At 40.6% G+C, this 25619-nt stretch overlaps 1 protein-coding gene across 3 annotated transcripts in view; it reads left to right on the forward strand.

The window, feature by feature from the left end:
• Positions 1 to 25619, forward strand: part of PTPRR (protein tyrosine phosphatase receptor type R) — a 275773-nt gene that overhangs the window by 242008 nt on the left and 8146 nt on the right. For all 3 annotated transcript variants that reach the window (XM_086399964.1, XM_086399965.1, XM_086399966.1), the window contains 3 exons: positions 5360 to 5470; positions 6784 to 6941; positions 11672 to 11785. In XM_086399964.1, coding sequence (XP_086256090.1) covers positions 5360 to 5470; positions 6784 to 6941; positions 11672 to 11785 — 383 coding nt within the window. The remainder of the gene's footprint in view (positions 1 to 5359; positions 5471 to 6783; positions 6942 to 11671; positions 11786 to 25619) is intronic.

Below are 25619 nucleotides of genomic sequence, written 5' to 3' on the forward strand. Positions count from 1 at the left end.
TTGCGGCCAGAGAGCAGTACCTGGGATTGCTTACAGTCCTGGTTTAAAATCTCTAACCTTTCTAAGAAGGAAAGAGGGGAAGGATAAAGCATTTTGACTTAAAAAGTGTAAGGTCTGTTCGTTCAAAGTAGTGGACAATTTGAAAGTGTGGATTGAAACTGTGATGGGGGAGTCATGCTCAAGTTAGAGGTCAGTCTGTGAAGTGTGGGGTGGACAAGAGGATTCACTCTGTACCAAGCATGAAAATAAATGAGCAAAGTCCCATAGTCAGAGTGTCTGTCAACAAGGTCAGGGAGGGTCATGTTGAAGGACAGTGGAGACCCATTGACCGGTATTCAGCTGTTCTGGACGATCAGAATTAGATATTTGGTTTCTAGAGAAGCAGCCTGACCCAGCACTGCCCAGCACTGCCCAGCAGCCTCAGCTTATTTCCTGAATGACCGGGGGCTGGACAGTTATGCTGCACAAGCAATTAAGAGTGGCCAGGAATTCTGAGGCTGACAGTCCCTAAGAAATATTACTCACCTGTTCTTTCAAACATGCTTACATTCGAGGTATAATTCGGCACCCTAATTTGTAATTCAGCTGTTCTCCATTCAATTGCTGTAACTTGGTTTATTTCTAACTATAGTTAGAAGCCCTCTTATTTGACACATATAATCCAAAAACGTCGGAGTGGAGACTCAAACACAGCAAAAAGCTCTTTTATTTTGTCTTAAAACAGGTACAGTTGTTCCTATTCAGATTTGTTCATTATTTTATTATGGGACAGTCTTTTATTATTTTTAATATTGGTTCCAGGTCATGTAGTTTGTGTAATTCCTGCCCTTTATATATCATTAAAATGTCCCATTTCAGTTTCTTTAAAATGAGAGAACATAGAAAAGTTTATAAAACCATATGAATGCAGAATTCTGTCTGTATTTCCAAACTTTGCCCTTTTCTAAGTCTCACCTGTACCTGATTTGCATGCAGTTTTCTTTACTGATCCACTTCCCCCGCCCCCCATGAAAACCTAATTAACTCACACAATTATTTCATGGAAAAGTTCTTTTTTTCTTCTTACCCTCATGTTTCATGAATTTATGTAAAGTTTTCATTAAATGAATGCAGCTGTCCTTAAGAGGTTTGGATACAAATACCACTTAGAAACATACAGCTCAGCAGACAGTGACAGAAGTACTGCACTTAGTAAGAGAGTGGATGGAGGGCATTCAGTGTTCCATTGAGTATCAGTGTGTATTTCACAGAGGGAAGGGAGAGTATTGGTTAATGGTAATGAAAAGAGTTGGTTATTGGAGCAGAAATCCAAACACCAAAGCTTGGATTTATAAAGTGATATTTGCTCAAAGGGTCTTGGCTCCAAGAGAATGTTCTCAGAGACCCCTACCAAAACACCTGAGCTTCAGTATTCTCAGCTGTAAAATTATTAAAAAAATTATAACAATAACAATATCTACTCTCTTTTCTACTTAACACAAATGATCGTGGAAGGGATTCAATGATATATTTTGGTAAAGATGCTTTTAATATTAAATTCTGCATCTATGTTAGTAATATTAGGTGGAATACTAAGAATTAGAGTAACTAAAACCATAATAATTTTAGACAATCTGATCCATTCTCTTTTACGCAAATATAACCCAACTGCAACTAAGTATCTCTTTGTTTATATAGAGCCATTTCTTTTGTGATGATACATCTTTAGCTCATAAAGCAAAAATTTCTTTGATTTTAAATGCATAGAATTTTTTTAAAAAGTAACTTAAAAATAGATTTTCTTTTCAGGCAGCTAATATACTAGCTAGACTTGCTTCTTCTTTATACACAAATAACCCTAATGTGGTGAGAGTGAGAGGGATGATCAAAGGAAAAAAAAATAGATTACAAAAATATGGGTTTGCATTGCTTTGCACTGCATTCTACTTTTGCTGTAAACTGCTGATGATGAAAAATTGGTTGATGTCCAGGATCTTTACAGTCAAGGTTCACTAATTACTTGTTTGTACAAGAGACACATAACCTTCTGGAAACCTCTTTGTCCTCCAAGTTATGAATTCTTGGAATTAATAGACAATTTTACTGAAAGAACTGGCCCAGCTAACAGAATAGTGATGATTTGGGGTTATATTCTGCTACATAGCGTGCTATTTCGAATTACACACAATTAGTGTGATTTCACAATATTATCTTTAAGAGAGCACTTTCCTTCCTTGCATTTTTCTTTTTCATATCATTGTTAACACCACAATGAAGAAACCGTAAAAAGCTACTCACAAAAATAATTCAAATGTGAACTGATGCCCTTAGAAACAACCACATTTGCAGCTCTCGCTCACCTCATATTCAAAAGCACCCACACTTATCTGGTCTCTTTTTCTACATCCTCCTTAAAGAGGGGAAAAATGTATTCAGTGTGTAAAAATAAGCTATTGTATCTCAGAAAGGAGATGGGATGCTAATTAAGGGTTGTTTGAACGAACAAGTCACATTACATTGTCTACTGGGAGCCGGCTGCCAATTGCATTTTTGGTAAAGAGTCAAGAAAAACATTCGAGAGGGCCCCGGCAAGCTCAGGAGAGAAGCAAGCAGTGCTTCCATTTATCAAGTAGGTGCACAAGCCTGGATTGTATTGTTAAGAGTCAGGGTACAAGCTGAGAGCTCCTGCCTGGCAGTTTTTCTTATCAGTTTCAAGAGCCACCTTCTTATTGAGGGGCCTGCTACTCAGGCCAGATCCTGGACAATGGGGCACATATGCCTGACTGCTGGGCCACTGAATGCCTCTTTCTTTGTTCAATACCTTTTGCAAGATTCTTTGTCGCTCTTCTTGGATTCATCCAGGAGGCATGGGTTTTAAGTCACACAATAGTTCGGGTCTTGCAGCGAAATAATTGATGCTCCATTGAAAGCAACCAGGCAATTTGGTTAGTATGATTATCTTTAACAAATTGGGGAAATTTCAGACATTTGGCAATTCGTAAATGAGGAGGGAAAGAAATTGCTTTATTTTTTAAAGATTGCTATTTTTTTAAAAAATTTATTAAAATATAGTTGATTTACAGTGCTGTGTTAGTTTCAGGTGTACAGTAAGGTGATTCAGTTATACAGATATATGTATGATTCTTTTTTAGATTCTTTTCCATTAGAAGGTATTACAAGATTTTGAGTATAATTCCCTGTGCTGAAGGTTTCTCTTTTTTTAAATGTTAATGTTATATTAGCCAGACTAAGCTTGATAGCCTGATTGCTTGATAGTCTTGGGGGTGGGATAGCATGGAAATAGAGGTGAAAATGATTTACTTTGTTTGGAAAAGGACCAGAATGTAGAGTAGGCAAATGTGTTTTTATTGTAGTGGATGAAAAACAGTGATTCCACTAGATGAAGTGACTTCCTTGTGGCTCTGTCACATAGAGCATTTGGTGCTTAGCATGATAGAGCCCCAGAGGTGTGTTTCTGATATGTTACATGTCTTTTCCTTTAGTTCTGTAATTCTGTAATTTTTTTTGCTGTTGCTCTTTTAAATCTACAAGAACTTAACTATTTTATTAAATATAGTTAAGAAAATATAACTTAACTTTGACATAGACATAAAAAAACAAGCGTCCTGAGGACTGAAAGGTCCCTAACCGAAGGCAATAAGTGAAAGAATTTCTTTATCAATATGCATGTGTGTTTGAAAGAAAATGATGAATTCTGGTTAAACAATATTTCTAAAATTAAATTACTTCCCTGGCCACTGAAGATAAAGCATTAACTTTCACACTTATTCTTAGACATTAAAATATGTGGTAAAAAAGTAGTAGTTCTTTTGTGGTTGTTTAAAAGGCAAAAGAATAAATAATATGCATTTATATGTATGTTTGAAACTCATTTTGTAGTTTTTTAAATAATGTGATGATATCATAAAAATAATATATTTGATGCATGATCTAATGCATATTTAAGTAATGATCTAATCACTTTAGATCAAAAACCCATCCCATAATCCAGTATTGTAAAATATAATAACAATAATAATATCAAGTTTTGAATGCTTACTGTAGGCCTGGCTTTGTCCTAAGTGCTTTCCATGTATTAAATCTTGAGGAAGCTGAGGCCAGAGAGAGTTTTTGTTCCCTGTTTATGGACTCACAGATAAATGGTAGCACCAAAATTTGGTCCCAGGCTCTTAGACTCCAAAGCTTGCACCTTATCCATCATATTATGTTTTCTTGCTTGCAATATAATTGTTATTACTTCTATTAAACCCTTCAAAGAGGATCCTTCATAAAAACTTTAAAAATAATTTTGCTACACATTTATTTCAATGGATCCTGTAGGTGAAAAGGCAACTGGTCCTGGCAAATACAATACCACAGATATATTAATGGCCATTATGTCTACTTTACATACAGGGGAGACTGCATTCTGTGGCATCTAACACATTACAGATACTCTTACTAGAGACTTTAGTTTGATGGAGAAGGAAATGTGTGAAAAAGTGAAAGTGTTAGTCACTCAGCTGTGTCCCACTCGTTGCGACCCCATGGACTGTAGCCAACCAGGCTTCTCTGTCCATGGAATTCTCCAGGTAAGAATACTGGAGTGGGTAGCCATTCCCTTCTCCAGGGGATCTTCTCGATCCAGGGATTGAACCCTTGTCTTCTGCACCGCAGGCAGATTCTTTATCATCTGAGCCACCAGGGAAGCCCCAAGGAAATGTGACTTGCCTCAATCATAGGGGAGAACATTTTATTTTCACCTTGTTCATCTCATGATAAACTCTAATATTTGGATCTCCTAATTCTTAATTCAGTTCTGAATTAGCCCTTAATTTCTCTGTGGGGATTTGAGAAATTTTGCCTTAATTATTTTTTTGTATGGGATTAACAGCAATAGTGCTGGTTAAAAAAAAAAAAAAAAACTTGATTGAGGTATAATTTATACTATACATACTATGGGCTTCCCAGGTGGCACTAGTGGTAAACAAACAAACAAACCTTCCTGCCAATGAAGGAGACAGAAGAAACGTGGGTTCTATCCCTGGGTCGGGAATATCCCCTGGAGGAGGAAATGGCAACCCACTTCGGTATTCTTGCCTGGAAAATCCCATGGGCAGAGGAGCCTGGTGGGTTACAAAGAGTTGGGCTGCATAGAGTTGAACACAACTGAGTGCCACATGCATATATATATACTATAAAGTTTATCCATTTAAAATGTATAGTTCGGTGGTTTTAGCTCATTTACAGAATGTTTAAAATTGATACTTGATTTATTTTATTTAACTAAATAGAAACTTTTGAGATGCTTGAATGAAAAATGCTTCCAGGCCAATGAAAACCGTTAATATTTGCCGTGTTCTTCTTTCCCCTCCTCCAGAAATGTGTGCTTTATTGGCCAGAAAAGAGAGGAATATATGGAAAAGTTGAGGTTCTGGTTATCAGTGTAAATGAATGCGATAACTATACTGTTCGAAACCTTGTCTTAAAGGTAAGAATATGGAGCTGTAGCTGTCTACAAAGTGGAAGGTGTTAGAGGATTGCATTTTTATTTTGAACTTTTTTGTCCTAAGAACTGCAGATTCAATTTAAACAAGTTAAATAACGTCAAGATCAAGAAGAAATTCCAATTACTCCCTTATGTATTTTGTTGTCAGCTGCTATCACTCTGTGGAATAATTAATTTAAGTAGACATTAAAGAAATCCACTAAGTAGGGTGCTATGGTCTTCTAATTTGCATATATATAACACCTCTGATTTAACCTTTTGAACACCTTTAACTAAAGGACTAAAGGCTTGTGCTGGAGATGTTACCATGATTTCTTTTTTTAATGTCACTTTGTCTCAGCAGATTTAAGTAAGGCCTGGAAACTGTGAAAGGGAAAATCTGCACTTGTGGGTGGTTGTGGGAGGCAAGAAAAGCCTGAAGTGTTGTTGAGATCTTCCAAAACTTGGAGTTACAGTCATTTATAGGGACTTTCCCAGACCAGATTATGTCATAGAAAATTTATCTTATTTAAATTTTGGACAGCAAATGCTGAGGGATGTTGCCATGGTATTGTTGCTATTGTTTTTACTTCTAGAGAGCAAGCATCCCAAAGATTCCAGTCCTATCTAGAACCCCACTGCTGGGACAGAATCATCACAAAGAAGAAGAAAGTTGAGACAGAGCTGCATTGATGGGTTTTAATGGGAAATTCATGATAGGAAGGCACTTAGAGAAATCTGTTCTTCAACATGTATTCTCTAGTGCCTAGTCTACGCCAGGCCCCAACCTGGTTTTGAGATGATGTGCATGGACCCTCCCTTGTCACTCCTTTACTACAGGGATTCCTCACTACTGTTAAAAACTGGTATTTAGGGTGAGTGTAGAATCATTAGAGTGGGTATAAAATTAAGCATATGTTTATATGGTCAATATGTTTATAATAATCTGTCTGGAGCATTCAAAGAACAGGAAACACACTATATCCCAATTCTTGGCCATTTATTCATCTACCATTATGTTCGTGATCATAAATTACAAACATATCTAGCATATATATGTTTTCTATATTAAATATATATCATGTATATATTTCTCATTTAATTGAAGCAAGACTGTCAGATTTTGACATCAGCATATTTACAGTAAATTTTTCTCAGGTTGAAAGAATATTCTTCAAAAGTCTCCTAGATTTTATGGCCACCTAGAAGTGAGGAGCAAGCAAGATGGCAGTGATAGAAAGCGTTTAGTATTGTGGTTTGGATGCCTTTTAGTTCCACAAGTAAATGAAGCACTTGGTGGCTATTTCTATTTTCAGCAAGGAAGTCACACCCAACGTGTGAAACATTACTGGTACACCTCATGGCCCGATCACAAGACTCCAGACAGTGCCCAGCCCCTTCTGCAGCTCATGCTGGATGTAGAAGAAGACAGACTTGCCTCCGCGGGCCGAGGGCCTGTGGTGGTCCACTGCAGGTAAGGGATGAGCCGTCCTTGCTGCCTCAGCAACGGTCTATTCTTTGTAAAGTCATGCAGCAGGTGGCAGTTGGGTTTGACTTCCTGGTTCTGACTTTGCTGGCAAATTGAATAGATACTGAAACTAATTAGCCTCCCCCTTGATTCTTGACCACAGTGATACTTGTCAGAAATGAAGTGCCATGATTAGCATATTTTTAGCCATGGTACAGTGGAGAAAATTTCACTTATGAATCACTCAGGGAACAGGAGACTTATTCATTCAGTCCTCGACCTTGAAATGTAGGTGGATTCATTTAGTCTCATTAGGCTCATGTGTGCTAGGAAGGACATATGATTTTTTTAATTATCAACAGCTTTTTTCTTGTTTTGAGATGCCCCTGAACTTTTCTAGGATTGTATCTTGATAACATTTATTATTATTCGAATTTGGTGAAAACCAGTCAACTGTTCTAAAAGTTCCCTCATGAAAAACAGATGGAAATAAATTTATGAAACGTTAAATGGCAAGTGGTAATTCACCAAGAGGAAAACAAAGTGCTGTTACCAGAACATGGGGTCCTGGAGGCTGGGCTGACAAGAGGCACTGATGTTCAGTGGTTCCCTTGACTCGTGTCCAGTTTAAAGATCTTATCCTTTAACTTGTACCTCTTCCCTCTGTTTTCCTGCTAGTGTGCCCAAAGCAAAGTACAAATTTTAAAGTTATTTATATAACTGGTCATTTATTCTCCATACTTTCTCAAAAAAATTTGCATTACTTTATTGATCCCCTTATGTCTTATAAGATAGACTTTGGTGATATTTTTAGTAAACAAAGTATATTACTTTAAATTATGATTTTAGCCTTCTTTTGAACCTTTGTGGTTTAATTAAGAGTAAAATTTACTGTATGTCTATTTGCCCAACATGTCATTATCTAGTTTCTAACTTTAGGCCTTATCCTAAACGTTACTTACTTTAGAGCTGGAACTGTCCCCCACCCAAAATCATAAAACAGTCAGGATATCTAAAATGAACTAACCATTTCCCCTCTAAAACCAGCTCCCCTTCTGATTGCTATTTCTAAGAATGAGACCGTCTTTTTTCCAGCCACTCAACATCAAATGTTGACAGTTATCTTTGGCCCTTTTCTCAATTCCAGCCTCAGTATCTAATCAGTCACCAGATTGGCTTTCCCTTCAAAGCTTCTCCCATAATCATCACTTCCTGCCCAACCACCCAAGTTCAGGCCCTTATGACCTCATCCATGTATTTTAGAATTCAGCTAATTGCACATACACACCCCACTTCCCCATGTTCCACCCCCACTACAGTCTATTCTGTGTACTCCTCGTGGATGATGTGCCTAAAACCCTCTTTCATCACACAGAGTCTCTGCTCAAAGCTTCACACAGGCTTCCCATTGCCCAGAGCAAAATTTCTTAATCTTGGATTTGTGGATTAGCTACAGAGGCCAGTGAACTTGAAATGACTTGAAGAGATTTGAGTACATTAAGTTAAGTGAATTTTCTGGGGAGTAAAAACTCATTGTTTTTAACATATTCTCAAAAAAAAAAAAAAAGAGTACCATTCTTTTAGAGGATGAAGTCCAAAGTTCTTAGCTTTCCATAATCCTTTATAGACCCCACTGTACCAACCTAGATAGCATACTGAAAAGCAGAGACATTACTTTGCCAACAAAGGTCCGTCTAGTCAAGGCTATGGTTTTTCCTGTGGTCATGTATGGATGTGAGAGTTGGACTGTGAAGAAAGCTGAGTGCTGAAGAATTGATGCTTTTGAACTGTGGTGTTGGAGAAGACTCCTGAGAGTCCCTTGGATTGCAAGGAGATCCAACAGTCCATTCTAAAGGAGATCAGCCCTGGGTATTCTTTGGAAGGAATGATGCTAAAGCTGAAACTCCAGTACTTTGGCCACCTCATGCGAAGAGTTGACTCATTGGAAAAGACTCTGATGCTGGGAGGGATTGGGGCAGGAGGAAAAGGGGACGACAGAGGATGAGATGGCTGGATGGCATCACTGACTCAATGGAGGTGAGTTTGAGTGAACCCGGGAGATGGTGATGGACAGGGAGGCCTGGTGTGCTGCGATTCAGGGGGTCACAAAGAGTCGGACATAACTGAGCCACTGAACTGAACTGAACTGTACCTTCCCAGCCTTCTTTCCCACTATTTCTCTAATGTAACTTTCTCTTTCTAGCCAAACTAGTCTACTCATTGTCACACATCTTATTTTCTGTTCTGCTGCAAAATTTTCCCTATACCAGTATCACCTATGGAACATTCTCTCACATTGATGATAACCAAAATGCGTGCCATTCACAAGGTACAGTTCAAGTACTATCTCTTTACTGACACAAAGTCTCTATAGACACTTACACTAAAAGGGGTGCATTCCCCTTCTGAATTCCTCTGCACTCATACTCAACAGGAAACAAGTGCCAAGTCTGAGAAATAAGTGCTATTTGAGTGCTGCTGTTGTTGTTCAGTCGCTAAGTTGTGTCCAACTCTTTGTGACCCCCATGGACTGTAGCCTGCCAGGCTCCTCTGTAATGAGATTTCCCCGGAAAGAACACTGGCATGGGTTGCCATTTCCTTCTCCAGGCCATGTCCCCAACCCAGGAAACAAACCCACATCTCCTGCATTGCCAGGAGGATTCTTTATCACTGAGTCATCAGGGAAGCCCATATTTGAGTGCTGAAAGGGGAGCTATTCACTCAAACTATGAGATTTGAAGAAAGTCTCTAAAAGTTGGAATAATGCTGAGCAGGATCTTGAAAAAAGGACCAATGTTTGTGGTTTTAAAAGGTGGTAGGGTGGGCATTTCTGACTGGAGAAATATCATTAACTCAAAAAGGAAATTTCAAAAAGAAAAGGGTTTTATTTATTTATTTTTGCAAAGATTCAAATGAAAACAATGGCACAAAGGGTACAAAGTCAACAGCAGAAAGACAAAAAGCTTGAAAGTTCGTGCAGTCATACTACGTAAGGCGTGAATACCATGGAAGCGTGCTTAGACATTATACTGTGACCATCTGCAGTTTTTGCTGGTGCTCGTGTATGTTCAGTCATGTCCAACTCACTGTGACCCTTTGGGCTATAGCCCACCAGACTCCACTGTCCGTGGAATTTTCCAGGCAAGAATACTGGGGTGGATTGCCATTTCCTGCTCCAGAGGATCTTCCTGACCCAGGGATCGAAGCTGTGTCTCCGGCATCACCTGCATTGGCAGGTGGATTCTTTACCACCAAGCCACCTGGGAAACTCCTACAGTTTTTGAGTATTGAGTAATATGACCAGGTTCCTATTTCAGAAAGATGAACCTAGCAACTGTGTATATCATGAATTAGCCTTGAGCCTTGAGACTGGGAAACCATGATGAGATCATCGTTAATCATGAAGTAAGATTTCAAAAACGTGAGCACAGTTTATAGAAAGAAAAGCATGGATCCCAAAAGCTCAGTGGAGGTGGAAAACATAAGAATTGGTAACAGACTGGATGTGGGAAGTGAGAGAGGGGGAGATGTTGAAGACGGATCCAAGATTTCTAGGCTGGAAAACTTGTGGCTGCTTGGTAATGCCATTGAGGAAAAAGATAATTAATTCTGTTTTAGATACATTGAATTTAGAGACACTGAACTGCAGCAAGTGTAAAATAGCAACAGCAGAAGTGCCAGCTAGGAGGTGGAATGCTAATCTAGAGTTTAGGAGGAACTTGGGGAACTTATGTGTAGATTTGGGAGAAATTTACATAAAGATGGTTGAAATTGCTGAAAGAGAGAAAGAGACAGACAGACAAAGTTTGTAAAGTTGATAACTTGCCATCTAAAGAGATTCACGAGTAAACCTTCCATGACAGGTAATATTTCTGTTCAGCTGTTACCTTGATTAAAAAAAAAAAAAGACTTGGAAATATGTGCCTTTAGCCACAGCCTCTCTCCTAAACTAAACTGAATCTTCAGCTATTCACTAACATCTTTCACATCAGTATGTGTATGTGCTTGTCGCTCAGTCTTTTCCAACTCTTTGCGACCCCATGGACTATAGGGTGGACTATAGGCTGGACTATAGAAGACCAGCCTCTTCTGTGGAATTGGCCAGGCAAGAATACTGGTGTGGGTTGCCATTCTCTTCTCCAGGGGATCTTCCTGACCTAGGGATTGAACCCAGGTCTCCCGCATTGCAGGCAGATTCTTTACCCTCTGAGGCATGAGGGAAGCCCCAGCCACATTATTATATCCAGGACCAAAGCCCCCACTCTCTTCCTCAAATCTGACCTCATTCCAGAACTCCCACTGCATCTCCACGACACTGCCATTCTTCCAGTCCTCTGGGCAAGTCACCTTTGACTTTTTGCTTTTCTCACTGTTCAGCTCCACTCCTCCATGCTCACTTTTGTGATGTATGTAGGTCTTTCCCCTCCTTGCTACTGCCCATACCTTACTGAATTTCAGGCCCTAATTCTTCTTTGTAGAACAGCTGGTACCTTTTTCACTATTCTTTCCACCCACCACCTCCCTCCATCCCATTCATCCTACTTCTCAGATCTAAAAGGAAGAATGCTGTTGCAGCACTTAGCAGAGGGCCAGGTTTGTACACTCAGTACACGAGAGCTGCTGCTGTTATCATAATTATTATTATTGATCCTAATGGTTGTTTTCAATGTTAAAGGAATATATTTTATCTCTGCTATTTTTCCTGCACCTTTTAATTCACTGTCTGTTCTTTTCAGTGCAGGGATAGGCAGGACGGGGTGTTTTATTGCTACATCCATTGGCTGTCGACAGTTGAGAGAAGAAGGAGTTGTGGATGCGCTGAGCATCGTCTGCCAGCTGCGTGTGGACAGGTGAGTGTTGGCGGGATGTAACAAGAGACACTTCAGAGCAGCAGCAGCAGCACAACCTGATTTAATCACACGCCTAACTCTATAAAGATTTGTGTAAAATGCTTAAGAATGTACATTATATTAAAAAGTCATCAAAGAAAGTGTTATTTGCAACACTGACCCTCAGGAACTCAAAACCAAGAGCTTGTGCTTAACCCTCCTTGTCTCTGATGCAGGTTGTTTATAGTGGTAGCTCTTAGACTTCCACCTCTGTTCCTTCACAGGGACTTTGCATTTTCATTTGAATTCACTGAGTCCTTCACTTTAGGATCTTGCTCCTTTAGAATGAGGCATATGCCATATTACCAAGAGTCATCTTTTTTCTCCACTCATCCTTTTTTAATTGTGAAAAATGCACATGACAAAATTTACCATCTTAACCATTTTTAATAGCACAATTCAGAGTGTTAAGTATATTCATATTGTTGTGCAACCAGTCTCCAAACTCTTTTCATCTTGCCAAGCTCTGTGCCCATTTTCTTGGTAACCACCATTCACCTTCTGACTCTTTGAATTTGACTACTCTAGGGGCCTCATATAAGTAGAATCATACGGTGTTTGTTACTGGCTTATTTCATTTAGCATGGTATCTCCAAGATTCATCCATATTGTAGCATGTGTCATAATTTCCTTCCTTTTTAAGGCTGAATAATATTCCACTGTATGTATATACCATATTTTCTTTATCCAGCTACCTGTTCATGGACTCTTAAGTTGCTGCCACCTTTTGGCTGCTGTGAATAATGCTGCTTGAACATGGGTGTACAAATAGCTACTTGAGATTCTTTAGGGTATATACTCAGAAATGAGATGGCTAGAGCATACGGTCATATTTTTAATTTTTCAAGGAATGCCACACTGGTTTCCATAGAAGCTGCACCATTTACATTCCCATCAACAGCATACAGGGATTCCAACTTGTGTGTGCGTTGTTTTGTAGTAGTAGTCATCCTAATGGGTGTGTGGTGAAAGAGTCATTTTCAGGTATAGGTGATTTGATAACTTTTGTGATGGTCTCTGTTTATGCACTGAAAACAGAGCAAACAAGCAATTTCTTTTCTTGCTCGCTGCAAAACTAAACCTGGGGAAATGAATAGTTGAGGGAATGACAGGTGAGTGACCGAGAAAGTGAACAGATGCTCACTGAAAACAGGCACAGAGAGGAAGATGCTTGCAATCACATGAGCAGAGGACCTGCCTGCTCTGGAGTTCACTGTGCTGTTGTGGGAGAAGAGTTGTCCCCAGAGCTCAGCTGTGGGTTCTCTTCATTCATACGGCAAGTGTGTATCAACTTCAACAATGCCTTCTAACTGCAAGGCATTGTTCTGGATGCTGCAAGTACTGAAACAACATGAGTGAGGCGCTGCTCTCCTAGAGTTTACATGCTAACAGTGAGAGGGAAGAGATAATAAACAGCAAAGAAATAAACAGGATAACTTCAGACAGATAAATGCTGTGAAGTAATAAACCACGAGAGTCACAGAAGCTGAGCCTCCTGGAATTTAGCCCTATGACCTAGAGTTTCCTAAAAGTGAGACCACAAAAGTCACATTTTAAGAGTCACGCAATAAATATTTATTGAGCTGCTACTCTGTACTAGGTCCTGCAATTTCAATACAGACAAAAGAATTATTCTGAAAATTCAGTGAGAAAATAGATATAAAGTCACATAGGAAGCCTTCCAATAAATGTTCACTTTGTTACTGTCATCTTCATTATTACTAAAATCATCAATAAAGCCTCTCTGATCTCTAAAAATTAAACATTCAAATTCCCTTTCAGGATGAGGTTTTCCCTCCTCATCGCTATCCTTCTTTCTTTCCTTTTAAATAATCATTTCTCCATCTTTGTAAGTGTATCTTCCCTCTATTTTCCCTCTTAACTCTGACCGGCTTTAATAAGCCAGTTACCCATGGTGATTACAATTATGGACTCTGTAAACAGACTGCCTGGTTTTGCATCCTGGCTCCCACCATTGCCTGGTTGTGTGCCCTTGGGCAAGTTACAGGACTTCTCCTTGCCTTGATTTTCTCATCTGGAAAATGGAAGTAATAATAATATCTAATTCTTATGTTTTTATAAGGATTAAAAGGTAATCTGTAAAGTGGCTGGCACATAAGCATGTAACCAAGGTTAGCCACAGTTATTATCAATAGATACAGCGAGAACCTGGGCATGCATCTGTAAAATGGAAATAATAATATATATCCCACAGGGTTGTGGTAAGAGTAAGATGAGATTACACCTGTGATGTACTGAGTAGAACACTTAGTCTAGGTTTCTTTTTTTTTTTGAAATCTTACTGAATTTGTTATAATATTGTTTCTGTTATTTACATTCTGGTTTTTTGGCTGTGAGGCATGTGGAATCTTAACTCCCTGACCAGGGATTGAACCCACACACTCTGCATTGGAAGTCTTAACCAGTAGACCACCAGGGAAGTCCCCTAGTCAGGTTTCTTACCCTCTCTCTACCCTCTTCCTCACTTCTGCCTTTCCATGTGTGCTAAGTTGCTTCAGTCGTGACTTTCAGTCAAAGAGTCGTGACTCTTTGTGACCCCATGGACTGTAGCCCACCAGGCTCCTCTGTCCATAGGATTCAGGCAAGAATACTGGATTGAGTTGCCATGCCCTCATCCAGGAGATCTTTCCAACACAGAGGTAGAACCCGAGTCTCTCCTGTCTTTACAACTAGCGCCACCTGGGAAGCCTCCTATGTAATTGCTTCCAAAAATGTTTTTGTGCGTTAGATCAGCTCCAATTCTCTGTCCCCTCCTCTTATATTTACTGTCTCAGTTTCCTGAAGCCGCCTTGTTTCTATCCACTACTACCCACCCTAACTGGAATAGGATTCATTTGCTTCACTTCAGACTCTGGGACCTACCTTCACCAAGAAGAGGGACCCTACATTAGAGAGTGAGGGACAGCACCCACTCAGCCTGGAGGCGCTCCTGCAGTGACCTTAATCTCTTCTGCTTTGTGCTTCTGTAAATAAGGCTCCTTCATGGGACCCACAGATCCCTAGGGACTCCAGTTCATATCCGTGCACTGGATCTGACTCTATTTGAAACAACACCTTGAAAAAAGGGGGCTTGGTTTGTTCATTGTTTAGGCTCTTGTGCCTCTTAGATCTTGTCTAGTCACCCACCCCTATATCGCTCCTCCCCTACCTGCTTCTGTAGCCTGACATCCACCTTGGTTTCTACTTTCCAGTCACTTTACTCTGTCAAGTCTACCAAATTGTCCTCTAACTTTGAAGAAAATCACAAATACATTTTTTAAACCATATCACAAGGCCTCCTCTCATCGACTCCTTCCTTCCTAAAGCAAATAGGCAGAAAATTTAGCCTTGGCCTGCCATCAATACCAAGGTCTTCCCACAAGGCTTGTCATTTTGCCCCAGGTAGGAGTTTCAAAACATTCCACTTCTCTGCTGATCTATACTCTATAGGTTCCCTACCCCTTGGATTTGAATTACTGCCAATCCATGTCTCAAAATCATACTAACTGATTTATTCATCAAGATCCCTTCTACATAAATCCTAAACAGCTGCTTCTGTTGTTTATGAAGCAGATCATCTCCTTGAAATTTTCCTTGGAAAGTCTTTTCTTTGCCTTCCTTCCTTCGCAGGATTAACATTAGTTGGTTCAGTCGCTCAGTCATGTCCAACTCTTTGTGACCCCATGAACACCAGGCTTCCCTGTCCATCACCCAACTCCCAGAGCTTGCTCAAACTCCTGTCCATTGAGTCAGTGATGCCATCCAACCATCTCATCCTCTGTTGCTCCCTTCACTTCCTGCCTTCCATCTTTCCCAGCATCAGGGCCTTTTCCAGTGAGTCAGTTCTTCACATCAGGTGGCCAAAGTATTGGAGCTTCAGCATCAGTCCTTCCAATGAATATTCAGGACTGATTTCCTTCAAGATTGACTGGTTTGATCTCCTTGCAGTCCAAGGGACTCTCAAGGGTCTTCTCCAACACCACAGTACAAAAGCATCAATTCTTTGTCACTCAGCTTTTTTTATGGTCCAACTCTTACATACATACATGACCACTGAAAAAACCATAGCTTTGACTAGATGGACCTTTGTTGGCAAAGTAATGTCTCTGCTTTTTAATATGCTATCTAGGTTTTTTAAAGCTTTTCTTCCGAGGAGTAAATGTCTTTTAATTTCATGGCTGCAATCATCATCTGCAGTGATTTTGGAGCCCAAGAAAATGAAATCTGTCACTGTTTCCATTGTTTTCCCATCTATTTGCCATGAAGTGATGGGACCAGATGTTATGATCTTACTCTTTTTGATGTTGAGTTTTAAGCCAACTTTTTCACTCTCCTCTTTCACTTTCATCAAGAGGTTCTTTAGTTCTTCTTCACTTTCTGCCATAGGGTGGTGTCATCTGCATATCTGAGGTTATTGATATTTCTCCCGGCAATCTTGATTCCAGCTTGTGCTTCCTCCAGCCCAGCATTTCGCATGATGTACTCTACATATAAGTTAAATAAGCAGGGTGACAATATACAGCCTTGACAATATACCTCCTTTCCCAATTTGGAACCAGTCTGTTTTTCCATGTCTGGTTCTAACTGTTGCTTCTTGACCTACATACAGATTTTTCAGCAGGCAGGTAAGGTGGTCTGGTATTCCCATCTCTTGAAGACTTTTTTACAATTTGTTGTGATCCATACAATCAAAGGCTTTAGTGAAGTCAATGAAGCAGAAGTAGATGTTTTTCTGAAATTCTTTTGCTTTTTCTATGTTCAAATGGGTGTTGGCAATTTGATCTCTGGTTCTCTGCCTATTCTAAATCCAGCTTGAACATCTGGAAGTTCTCGGATTCACATACTGTTGAAGCCTAGCTTGGAGAATTTTGAGCATTACTTTGCTAGCATGTGAAAAAAATTAGCATTACTTTGCTAGCATGTGAAATGAGTACAGTTTGCACTTCCTTAGTTGTTATAAAAAGCAAAACAGAAAACCTCACTCCTTTCTTTGACCCCCATCCAACTTCTTCCAATACTTCTTGTGTCTTGCTTCATTATTTCATCCATTTATTGTCATATTTCTTTTCAAAATTCCCAATTTATAGGTGACTGCTGCTGTTGACCACGTTTTAACCTTATGCCAGTAAATGGAAAACTGGCTTTAGAAAATCTGAATGTCTGCCCTCCTGCTCTTCCAGCTTATTGTTCTTCATCAGTTCTTCAAACCTGTCTGCAATCCTGGTCTCTGTGGTCATCCTTACCTTCAGTTTGGAGTGTGCCTTCAGACATTCCCAAATGTGCTATTAATTACAGAGATTTATTTAAGCATGGCCATTCCACCATGGCCTTCAAAGCACATCTCATTTAACTTCAAAAATGAACCCAAGAGTCAGAAAAGAGATACTCTTTAGCCTCATTTTTTAAAAATAAGTAAACAAAAAATTCAAGATATAAAATATCTTGTCTGATAACATTTAGCTAAGAAAACTGACAAAGTAGACCTCTTTGGCATCTGAGACTTCTGATTTCTAACTCAAGGTATGACTCTTGATTAAAAGTAAATAAGTTTTTGGAATATGTTTATTGCAAAATTCTAGACAAAAACATAGCTCTTTGAAAATTCTTTGTCAATGAAAAATGCAGTGACACCACAATTTTTAAAACACTGGTTAACATGAAGGACAGCTGTTTCATGAATAGAGTGATATTTTCAGCAGTTGTCTTAATATAATATGAGGAACATAGAGATGTTGCCTCATTCCAAAATATCTATCTATAGACGGTGCCTAAAATGTCTCTGTGTGGCAAATGGCTAAAACACTACTATTAGAGAGACAATCTTTTTGTCTAAAGAGCTATTCTTTTCAAGTTTCTGGAGCCTAGAGTTGAGAGGTGAGAAGTGTGTATGTATTAGTCACTCAGTCATGTTCAACTCTCTGAGACCCCATGGACTATAGCCCACCAGCCTCCTCTGTCCATGGGGTTCTCCAGATAAGAATACTGACGTGAGTAGCCATTCCCTTCTCCAAGGGATAGTCCCAATTCAAGGATTGAACCCGTGTCTCTTGCATTGCAGGCAGATTCTTTAGCTTCTGAGCCACCAGGGAAACCCCTATATCTTCCTGGCTATTAGCACATTAAACAGGGTGACCTAGCCTTTTCCAGCTTAGGGTATGTTAGCTAGACAGTGTAAGTCCACACATCAGGAAGGCATTCAGAACTGAGGTTTTGATGAAGGGGAATTGAAGAGAGGGCCCCAGAAGAGGCTCTGCCATTGAAGAGACTGCCAGACAGCTCTGTGCACTGCGAAGGTGAGAGGCAGAAGACACCTCTGGCAAGAGCAGCTACCTGATTTGCAGGGACCAGTAAAAATGAAAATGTGGAGCCCTATTTTAAAAAATGATTAACTCAAGATGGTGACAGCAGAGCATGAAACCAATACAGGGTCTTCCCCAGCACAGGGAAAGAGGTTGACGTGACTGAGCGTGTCAAACCGATGGAGTCGTCCCTGTCAAGGGATATTTCAGGGTGGGTGTTTGTAAGTGGGTGTGAATTCTGTGTGCTGTGGAACATTCACCCAAGGTCTCTGCTCCGAGAAGTCCCCCTGAATCACACATGCGTTCATGTGTTTGACAAAGATTTACTGAACGTTACTGCTGAACATGCATCAGGTGCCTGGGGAGCATGCGTGCATGCTGAGTCACCTCAGTCGTGTCCAACTCTTTGTGACCTTGTGGACTGTAGCCCGCCAGGCTCCACTTGCCTGTCCATGGGATTCTCCCAGCAAAAATACTGGAGTGGGTTGCCATGTCCTTCTCCAGGGGATCTTCCCCACCCAGGGATCAAATCTGTATCTCTTACATCTCCTGCATTGGCAGGTGGATTCTTTGCCACTAGCACCACCTGGGAAGCCCCTACTTTGGGTAGAGAAAGATGGATTTCTTAACAGACTTTTCCAGACTGTGGTTCTCAGGGCCTCTTTTTTTTGGTAAAGTTTTTTTAAAATTATTTATTTTATTTTTGGCTGCACTTGGCCTTCGTTGCTGCTCCAGGACTCTCTCTAGTTGTGGTGGCTGGGCTTCTCATTGTGGTGACTTCTCTTGCTGCAGAGCACAGGCGTTAGGTGTGCGGACTTCAGTAGCTGCAGCACGCAGGCTCAGTAGTTGTGCTGCACAGGCTTCATTGCCCTGAGGCATGTGAAATCTTTCTGGACCAGGGATCGAACCATGTCCCCTGTATTGGCAGGCAGATTCTTAACCACTGGACCACCAGGGAAGTCCCTCAGGGCACATTTTAATGATTAGTTAAACTCTGAGAACCTGCTGCATGTCAGATTAGCTACAGTACAGATTAGCCTATATTCAGGCAAAAAATAAATAAATAAATAAAAGTTTCTCAATTTTGAGGGAAAAAATCTGTATACTATGTTTCTTAGAACCCGTCTCCACCTGGATAGTCACAAAAAGTATTAAAGTGTTAAAGGATACAAAGCATCCCCCAGCATGGTAATCCATTTCACTTAGTTGAAGCACTCTTTCACATTTATTTGACCACATGACACTTTCCGAGACTATCTAAATGAAAGGGAAAGAAGTTATAAAGTAATAAATATAAGCTGTTCTTTCCAAAGTTTGGTGCCAAAGAGAAAACTAGAGATGGCAGAGGAATGTGAGCCTGGGAGGAGACCATTAAAAAGGTGAAAGGGAAGGGCTGCTGCTGCTGCTAAGTCGCTTCAGTCGTGTCCGACTCTGTGCAACCCCATGGACGGCAGCCCACCAGGCTCCCCCATCCCTGGGATTCTCCAGGCAAGAACACTGGAGTGGGTTGCCATTTCCTTCTCCAATGCATGAAAGTGAAAGTGAAGTCACTCAGTCGTGTCCGACTCTTAGGGACCCCATGGACTGCAGCCTACCAGGCTCCTCCGTCCATGGGATTTTTCAGGCAAGAGTACTGGAGTGGGGTGCCATTGCCTTCTCCGAAGGAAAGGGCAGGACTGACTAATTGGAGCATCTAGCTTAGTATAATAAGGGCTACGAAAGATGGAGTTAATGTATCATAAAGCTAATATTTTGAACTCTTCAGAGTTCAAGCTCCACCAGATTTTTCCTATCTTCTCATACCCTTTTTAACAGCAGCCTCTATCCACTAGTGATCCAAAGCTGGACACTACATCTTCTTTATAGTTTATCCCCCACCACTTTTACCTGCCTCCTCTGAGAAGCCCAAGGCCTGGCTAACAGCAAAGAAAAACAGTGATTTAGATACTGGAGATGGGTTACATAACTGATAAATCAAGAGTCTGAGCATTGAGTAGGATCAAAAACCTAATCCAAAGAAAACAAAAAACAAATGACAATGCTTGATCATTGTTGTTCAAGATAACATAAACCGGCAATTTGTACTCAGATCACAAGTCTGCATTTTAGCAATAAATTCAAATGGTCTGATTTAGAAATGAGTGTGTTATGCTGAATGGATGCTTCCAGTGTAACAACAGTGGTGGATTCCTCATTCTCTGGCAAGACATTATTTTTATTGGCTTTTGGGCAACATCTATTAATAGATGCTATAGTTCTCCCTGAAGATTCATGAGTCTGTGATTCTCCTATTAATAATACTTTTGAGCATATTTTGAACTAAAATAGGATTTCTTTTTTTCCAAATAGGAGTTCAAATTCAGTGCTGGGCACCCACAGGTGTTTTATTTAGAAGTGCATTCATGGATCATTCCTTCATTGCCACTGTGTTCATTTTGATTAAAAGATAAAGTCGGTAACAGGCAACTGGGACAGAGCACTGGCTGGTGCATCTCAGGGCTTCCCGGGTAGCACAGTGGCAAAGAATCTGCCAAGGCAGGAAGACACAAGAGACAGGGGTTCTATCCCTGATTTGGGAAGATCCCCTACAGTAAGAAATGGCAACCCGCTCTACTATTCTTGCCTGGGAAATCCATGGACAGGAGAGGCTGATGGGCTACAGTCCTTGCGGTTGCAAAGAGTCAGGCACGACTGAGGGACTGCGCGTTTGTGTGCGCGCATGCACACACACACACACACACACACACACATACTGGTGAGACTGGGAAGCAGGCAACAACTAGAGAAACAGGTGGCAGGGATCGCTGGAGCAGATGTCAAGGAGCCTGAAGCTTGTCCTAGCTCTGCCCCTAATTTCCTGTGTGACCACTTGTCACTCTAGGCCTCTGAGTCTCCATATGTAGAAGGAGAAGTGGGGTGTCAGAGGTATCCAACCTGTTTCTGGTCCAAAGATCTCTTTTTAAGAGTAGAATGTTTCATGGACCTCAACCTGATGGTTATACTTTGAATCCGATAGTGCTTTAAATTATCCTATTTTATTACTTGCTGCTGCTGCTGCTAAGTCACTTCAGTCGCGTCCGACTATGTGTGATCCCATAGATGGAAGCCCACCAGGCTCCCCCGTCCCTGGGATTCTCCAGGCAAGAACACTGGAGTGGGTTGCCATTTTCTTCTCCAATGCATGAAAGTGAAAAGTGAAAGTGAAGTCGCTCAGTCATGTCCGACCCTCAGTGACACCTTGGACTGCAGCCTTCCAGGCTCCTCCATCCATGGGATTCTCCAGGCAAGAGTACTGGAGTGGGGTGCCGTTGCCTTCTCCAAGGGAAGCCCTGCTGCTGCTACTGCTAAGTCACTTCAGTCGTGTCCGACTCTGTGCGACCCCATAGACGGCAGCCCACCAGGCTCCCCCGTCCCTGGGATTCTCCAGGCAAGAACACTGGAGTGGGTTAGAAAGCCCTTATTATCTTATTTAGATATCACTAAATTGTTGTGACAATACCACCTAATTAAAAATTCCAGTTGCTATTAAAGCTAAACCAACCAGATTTCACCATATTTAGAGCCTGCTATAAGAGATTCATTTAGACTTGTTTATACCATGTTTTGGGCTTCCCTGGTAGCTTAGCTGGTAAAGAATATTCCTGCAATGCAGGAGACTCCAGTTGAGTTCCCGGGTTGGGAAGATTCCCTGGAGAAGGGATAGGCTACTCACTCCAGTATTCTTGGACTTCCCTTGTGGCTCAGCTGGTAAAGAATCTGCCTATAATGCAGGAGACCTGGGTTCTGTTCCTGGGTCAGGAAGATCTTGTAAAGAAGGGAGGAGCTGCCCACTCCAGTATTCTGGCCTGGAGAATTCCATGGACTATATAGTCCATGGGATCACAAAGAGTCAGATATGACTGAGCAGCTTTCACTTCATACAATGTTTTTGTGGTATGAGATAGTGAGGAAGGTCATTTACACATTGAGTATGAGAGATATTTGTCCTTTAAAAGAAATAATAATACATAGTAATAAAATGGCCTAGGATACTCAGAGACCGCCTCATATGCATATGGAGAATGACTAAGGAGCCATATGTGACCATCAGAAGACATCTAGGCAGGGAGGGAAGGAATGTGCTCCATTGCAGGCTGACGTCAGGCAATTTTTTCCTCATTGTATTTCTTTTCATCCCACTTGGCACCTCTGAACTCTGGAAGAACTTGAAAACAGAGTTTGGGAAGTGAAACACATAAAATAATTTGTGATCTCAAAGCCTTTTTTTTTTCTTCTTCCCCCTCTCCCCCCTTTTTTCCTTCCCCAGAAACAGGAAACAATCTGTCTAATCCTCCCTTTTGAGAGTCAGTAGTGAAATCTGCAGTTGTCTTTGTACATCCTTACCTTGGGGACCTTAAATTGTAATGACATCCAAAGTCCTTACTTGCGGCTTCCCAGACAGGATAGAAAAATGCTTCCAGTGTGCGTCATATCATTGTTTAAATGTTTTGATTAATCACTTTAGTTTGATGGGTTTTTTTAAACTATAACAACCTAAAAGGAGGAATACATATGCCATCAGTTTCCTTAGCTAATATGTGTCCCCAGAAAATTCTTTGTTTCCAAAACTTGGTTAAAATAATTCCAAAGCTAAAATTTCCACCTCTTGGTATATATTTTTTTTAATTAACTTTTGTCTTGCATTGAGCCATATCCTTTTACAATCCCGACTCATCACAGAGATCCCCTTAATTAGTGAATTTCAACAATCTCATTGGAAGATCAGGAATTGGACACTTTAGTTTACTTATTTTAAGAACACTTGAAGATAAAGCTTAAAAATTGGTTTGGATTTCCTTGACATCACAGTTCCTAGGCCGTAACAAGATGTCCTCTTGTAAAACAGATTACGATAACTGAATCTTCCAAGTGGTTGTCAGGACAACCTTTTCCTTCTTCTCAGCTAGGATTCAACTGAGTGTTAACCTGGATGTTCAGAAGAAAATTGACCAGCTTTAAGGAAAAAAAAAAAATATGGGCAACTCAAGATCTGCTAGGGCATTAAATTATCATTTGACTTGTATCATTTCAAGGACTGAGAATGTAAACTAAATGTTTTTTTTTTTTTTTTAAACTAAATGTTTTGATTGATTCTGACCAGGTATTTTGGGAATGTGGACATACTCTGTAGAGAAAATGTCCACATTCAAAATACCTGGTCAGAATCAATCAAAACATTTAGTTTACATTCTCAGTCCTTGAAATGACATGGTGTTTAGACATGGAGAAAACGTCTGTCCAAGATACCCCGAGTTCAGCTCCAAACGTTAGCTGTATTTGACTCATGCCCAAGCTATCGGAGCTTTACCCAGGAGGCACATTATCATCCACACCTTTTGTTCTAAATTTACTGTACCAAACTTTACCAAAAGAATTCCAGATTCGAAAATAATAAAAAGCCAAGGAGCGTCAGTTCCATTGTTAGCCCAGAAATGAGTCACTGCTGCAGAATTTCTTCTGTCTACTGATTAGACCGGATACGCGCTGGGCGGTACAGCAGGAAAGGTTTGTTGCTCTTTGTATGTGTGAGTTAATAGTCACAAAAGGTCACAATTTTAACATGTTAAAAACCAAATCTCTCTCCTGGGCATCTGGCAGGGTTTTTTTTTTTTTTCCAACACAACCTCCCAGGAGCAAAGGGGAAAAAAAAATATAGTTTTTTCCCTTCTAACCTGAGATTACTCTCTGCTGACATGGCTACGTGCTTTTGTGCACGGAGACCAAGATGACATGGATTTTTGTGTTTGGCGGGGCTGATGTGACTTGAGTTATCTGACATTTCTGGAAGAGCAGTTGGTCTGAGTTCTTTCTGGCCTGGCCAAGCACACTGTTCATATTCTGTGGCCACAAAGAAATCAGAGCCTTGCACCCAACACCATTTTTGCAATAGAAGTGACTTTCTTCCAAAGCATGAAATGGGGCATAATTAGAGTGAAAAGATAGTTTGTCTAAACCAACATACTTCTGAGGGTGAAAAGGAGGCTTTATTAATAATTAGACCAGGACAGCAGGAGTAAACTGGGTCTGTCCCAAGCAAACCAGGTGCATGATCACCCTAAGGGTTTGTGTTAACCAAGCATTTACCAAAAGAATATGAAATAGAATATGTGACATTTATTTAATACTCGCTGAGTGACAGCCACTGTGTCCACTAAAAAATACAGTCACAACCTAAAAGTAGATAGTTATTTTATTTGGTGGGAATGTTTAGGACTCCCAGCCCCACAGAGACAGAATCTCAGTAGCTCTGAGAAAACTGTTCCAAGAAGGTAGAAGGGGGAGTCAGGCTATATACAAGTTTACAACAAAGGGAGCAGGTAGTCCGAACATCAAAGATCAGATATCAAGTTAAGGAATTTAGCAATTTATATATAAGAAGATGCAAGCCTCTGCTGCTAAGTTACTTCAGTCATGTCTGACTCTTTGTGACCCTGGGGACCGTAACCCACTAGGCTCCTCTGTCCATGGGATTCTCCAGGCAAGAATTCTGAAGTGGGTTGCCATGCCCTCCAGTGGATCTTCCTGGCCCAGGGATTGAACCCACATCTCTTATATCTACCTGCAAGCCTCTGGGCTCACTGAATTCATTCCTTTATTATGCACCTCAGCTATCTGGGGCCAAATCCTGTTTCCTTGTTCATCTTAAGGAGTGGTAGATAGCTGCTTCTTGCATTCCCCCCAGCTCCTCAGTGGGGCAGGGAGTGAGGTGGGGGGATTGGCTAGGTCACAGTTTTAGGAGCCCTCATTCATATTTGGCTTCCTTGGTGGCTCAAAAGGTAAAGAATCTGGTTCAATCCCTGGTTTGGGAAGATCCCTTGGAGAAGGGAATGCAACCTACTCCAGTATTCTGGCCTGGAAAATTCCATGGACAGAGGAGCCTGGTGGACTACAGTCCATGAGGTCGACTAACACTTTCACTTTCATTCACATTTGGAGGCCAGAAATTGCTGTTGGCTATGATATTTCCTGTTTATTTATATGGCAGGAGATGTTTTCATTTCACAACTGTGCTAAGCATTCTATGGATTATCTCATTTAAACCTTGCAAATTTTGAAGCCTATTAGGTAAACACTCTTTGCCATGCCAGGGGTTTTTAAACTTTTGGGGGGGAAACAAAACGTTAGGAAGACAAAATCTTCCACAAAACACTGATAAGGAAAACCAATAACAATAATTTTAAGAAGAAAGAGTAAAGAGAAATGCCTTGGTCAAAACTGGGATTAGGAACCAGTCCAGGGACACCCTCCTTCCCCACACAGACACTGTGGTAGAACCTGGGCTCCTGGGAATTCTGTGAATAGCCTTTGGCTAGACGTTGACAGGCTCTGACTCATTTAATCCTCACGATCTTAATGAGGTTTGTCATTAACTTCATTTTACAGGTCAGGGAAATTCAGCTGTGTTAGAATAAGTGATTTGTTCAAAAGCGTGTAGCTGGTAGGTTCAAAAGCAAGGA

This window comes from Bos grunniens, chromosome 5, assembly GCF_055505025.1.
Source record: "Bos grunniens cultivar Pamir isolate PY7600 chromosome 5, Bosgru_T2T1.0, whole genome shotgun sequence".
NCBI lineage: Eukaryota > Metazoa > Chordata > Mammalia > Artiodactyla > Bovidae > Bos > Bos grunniens.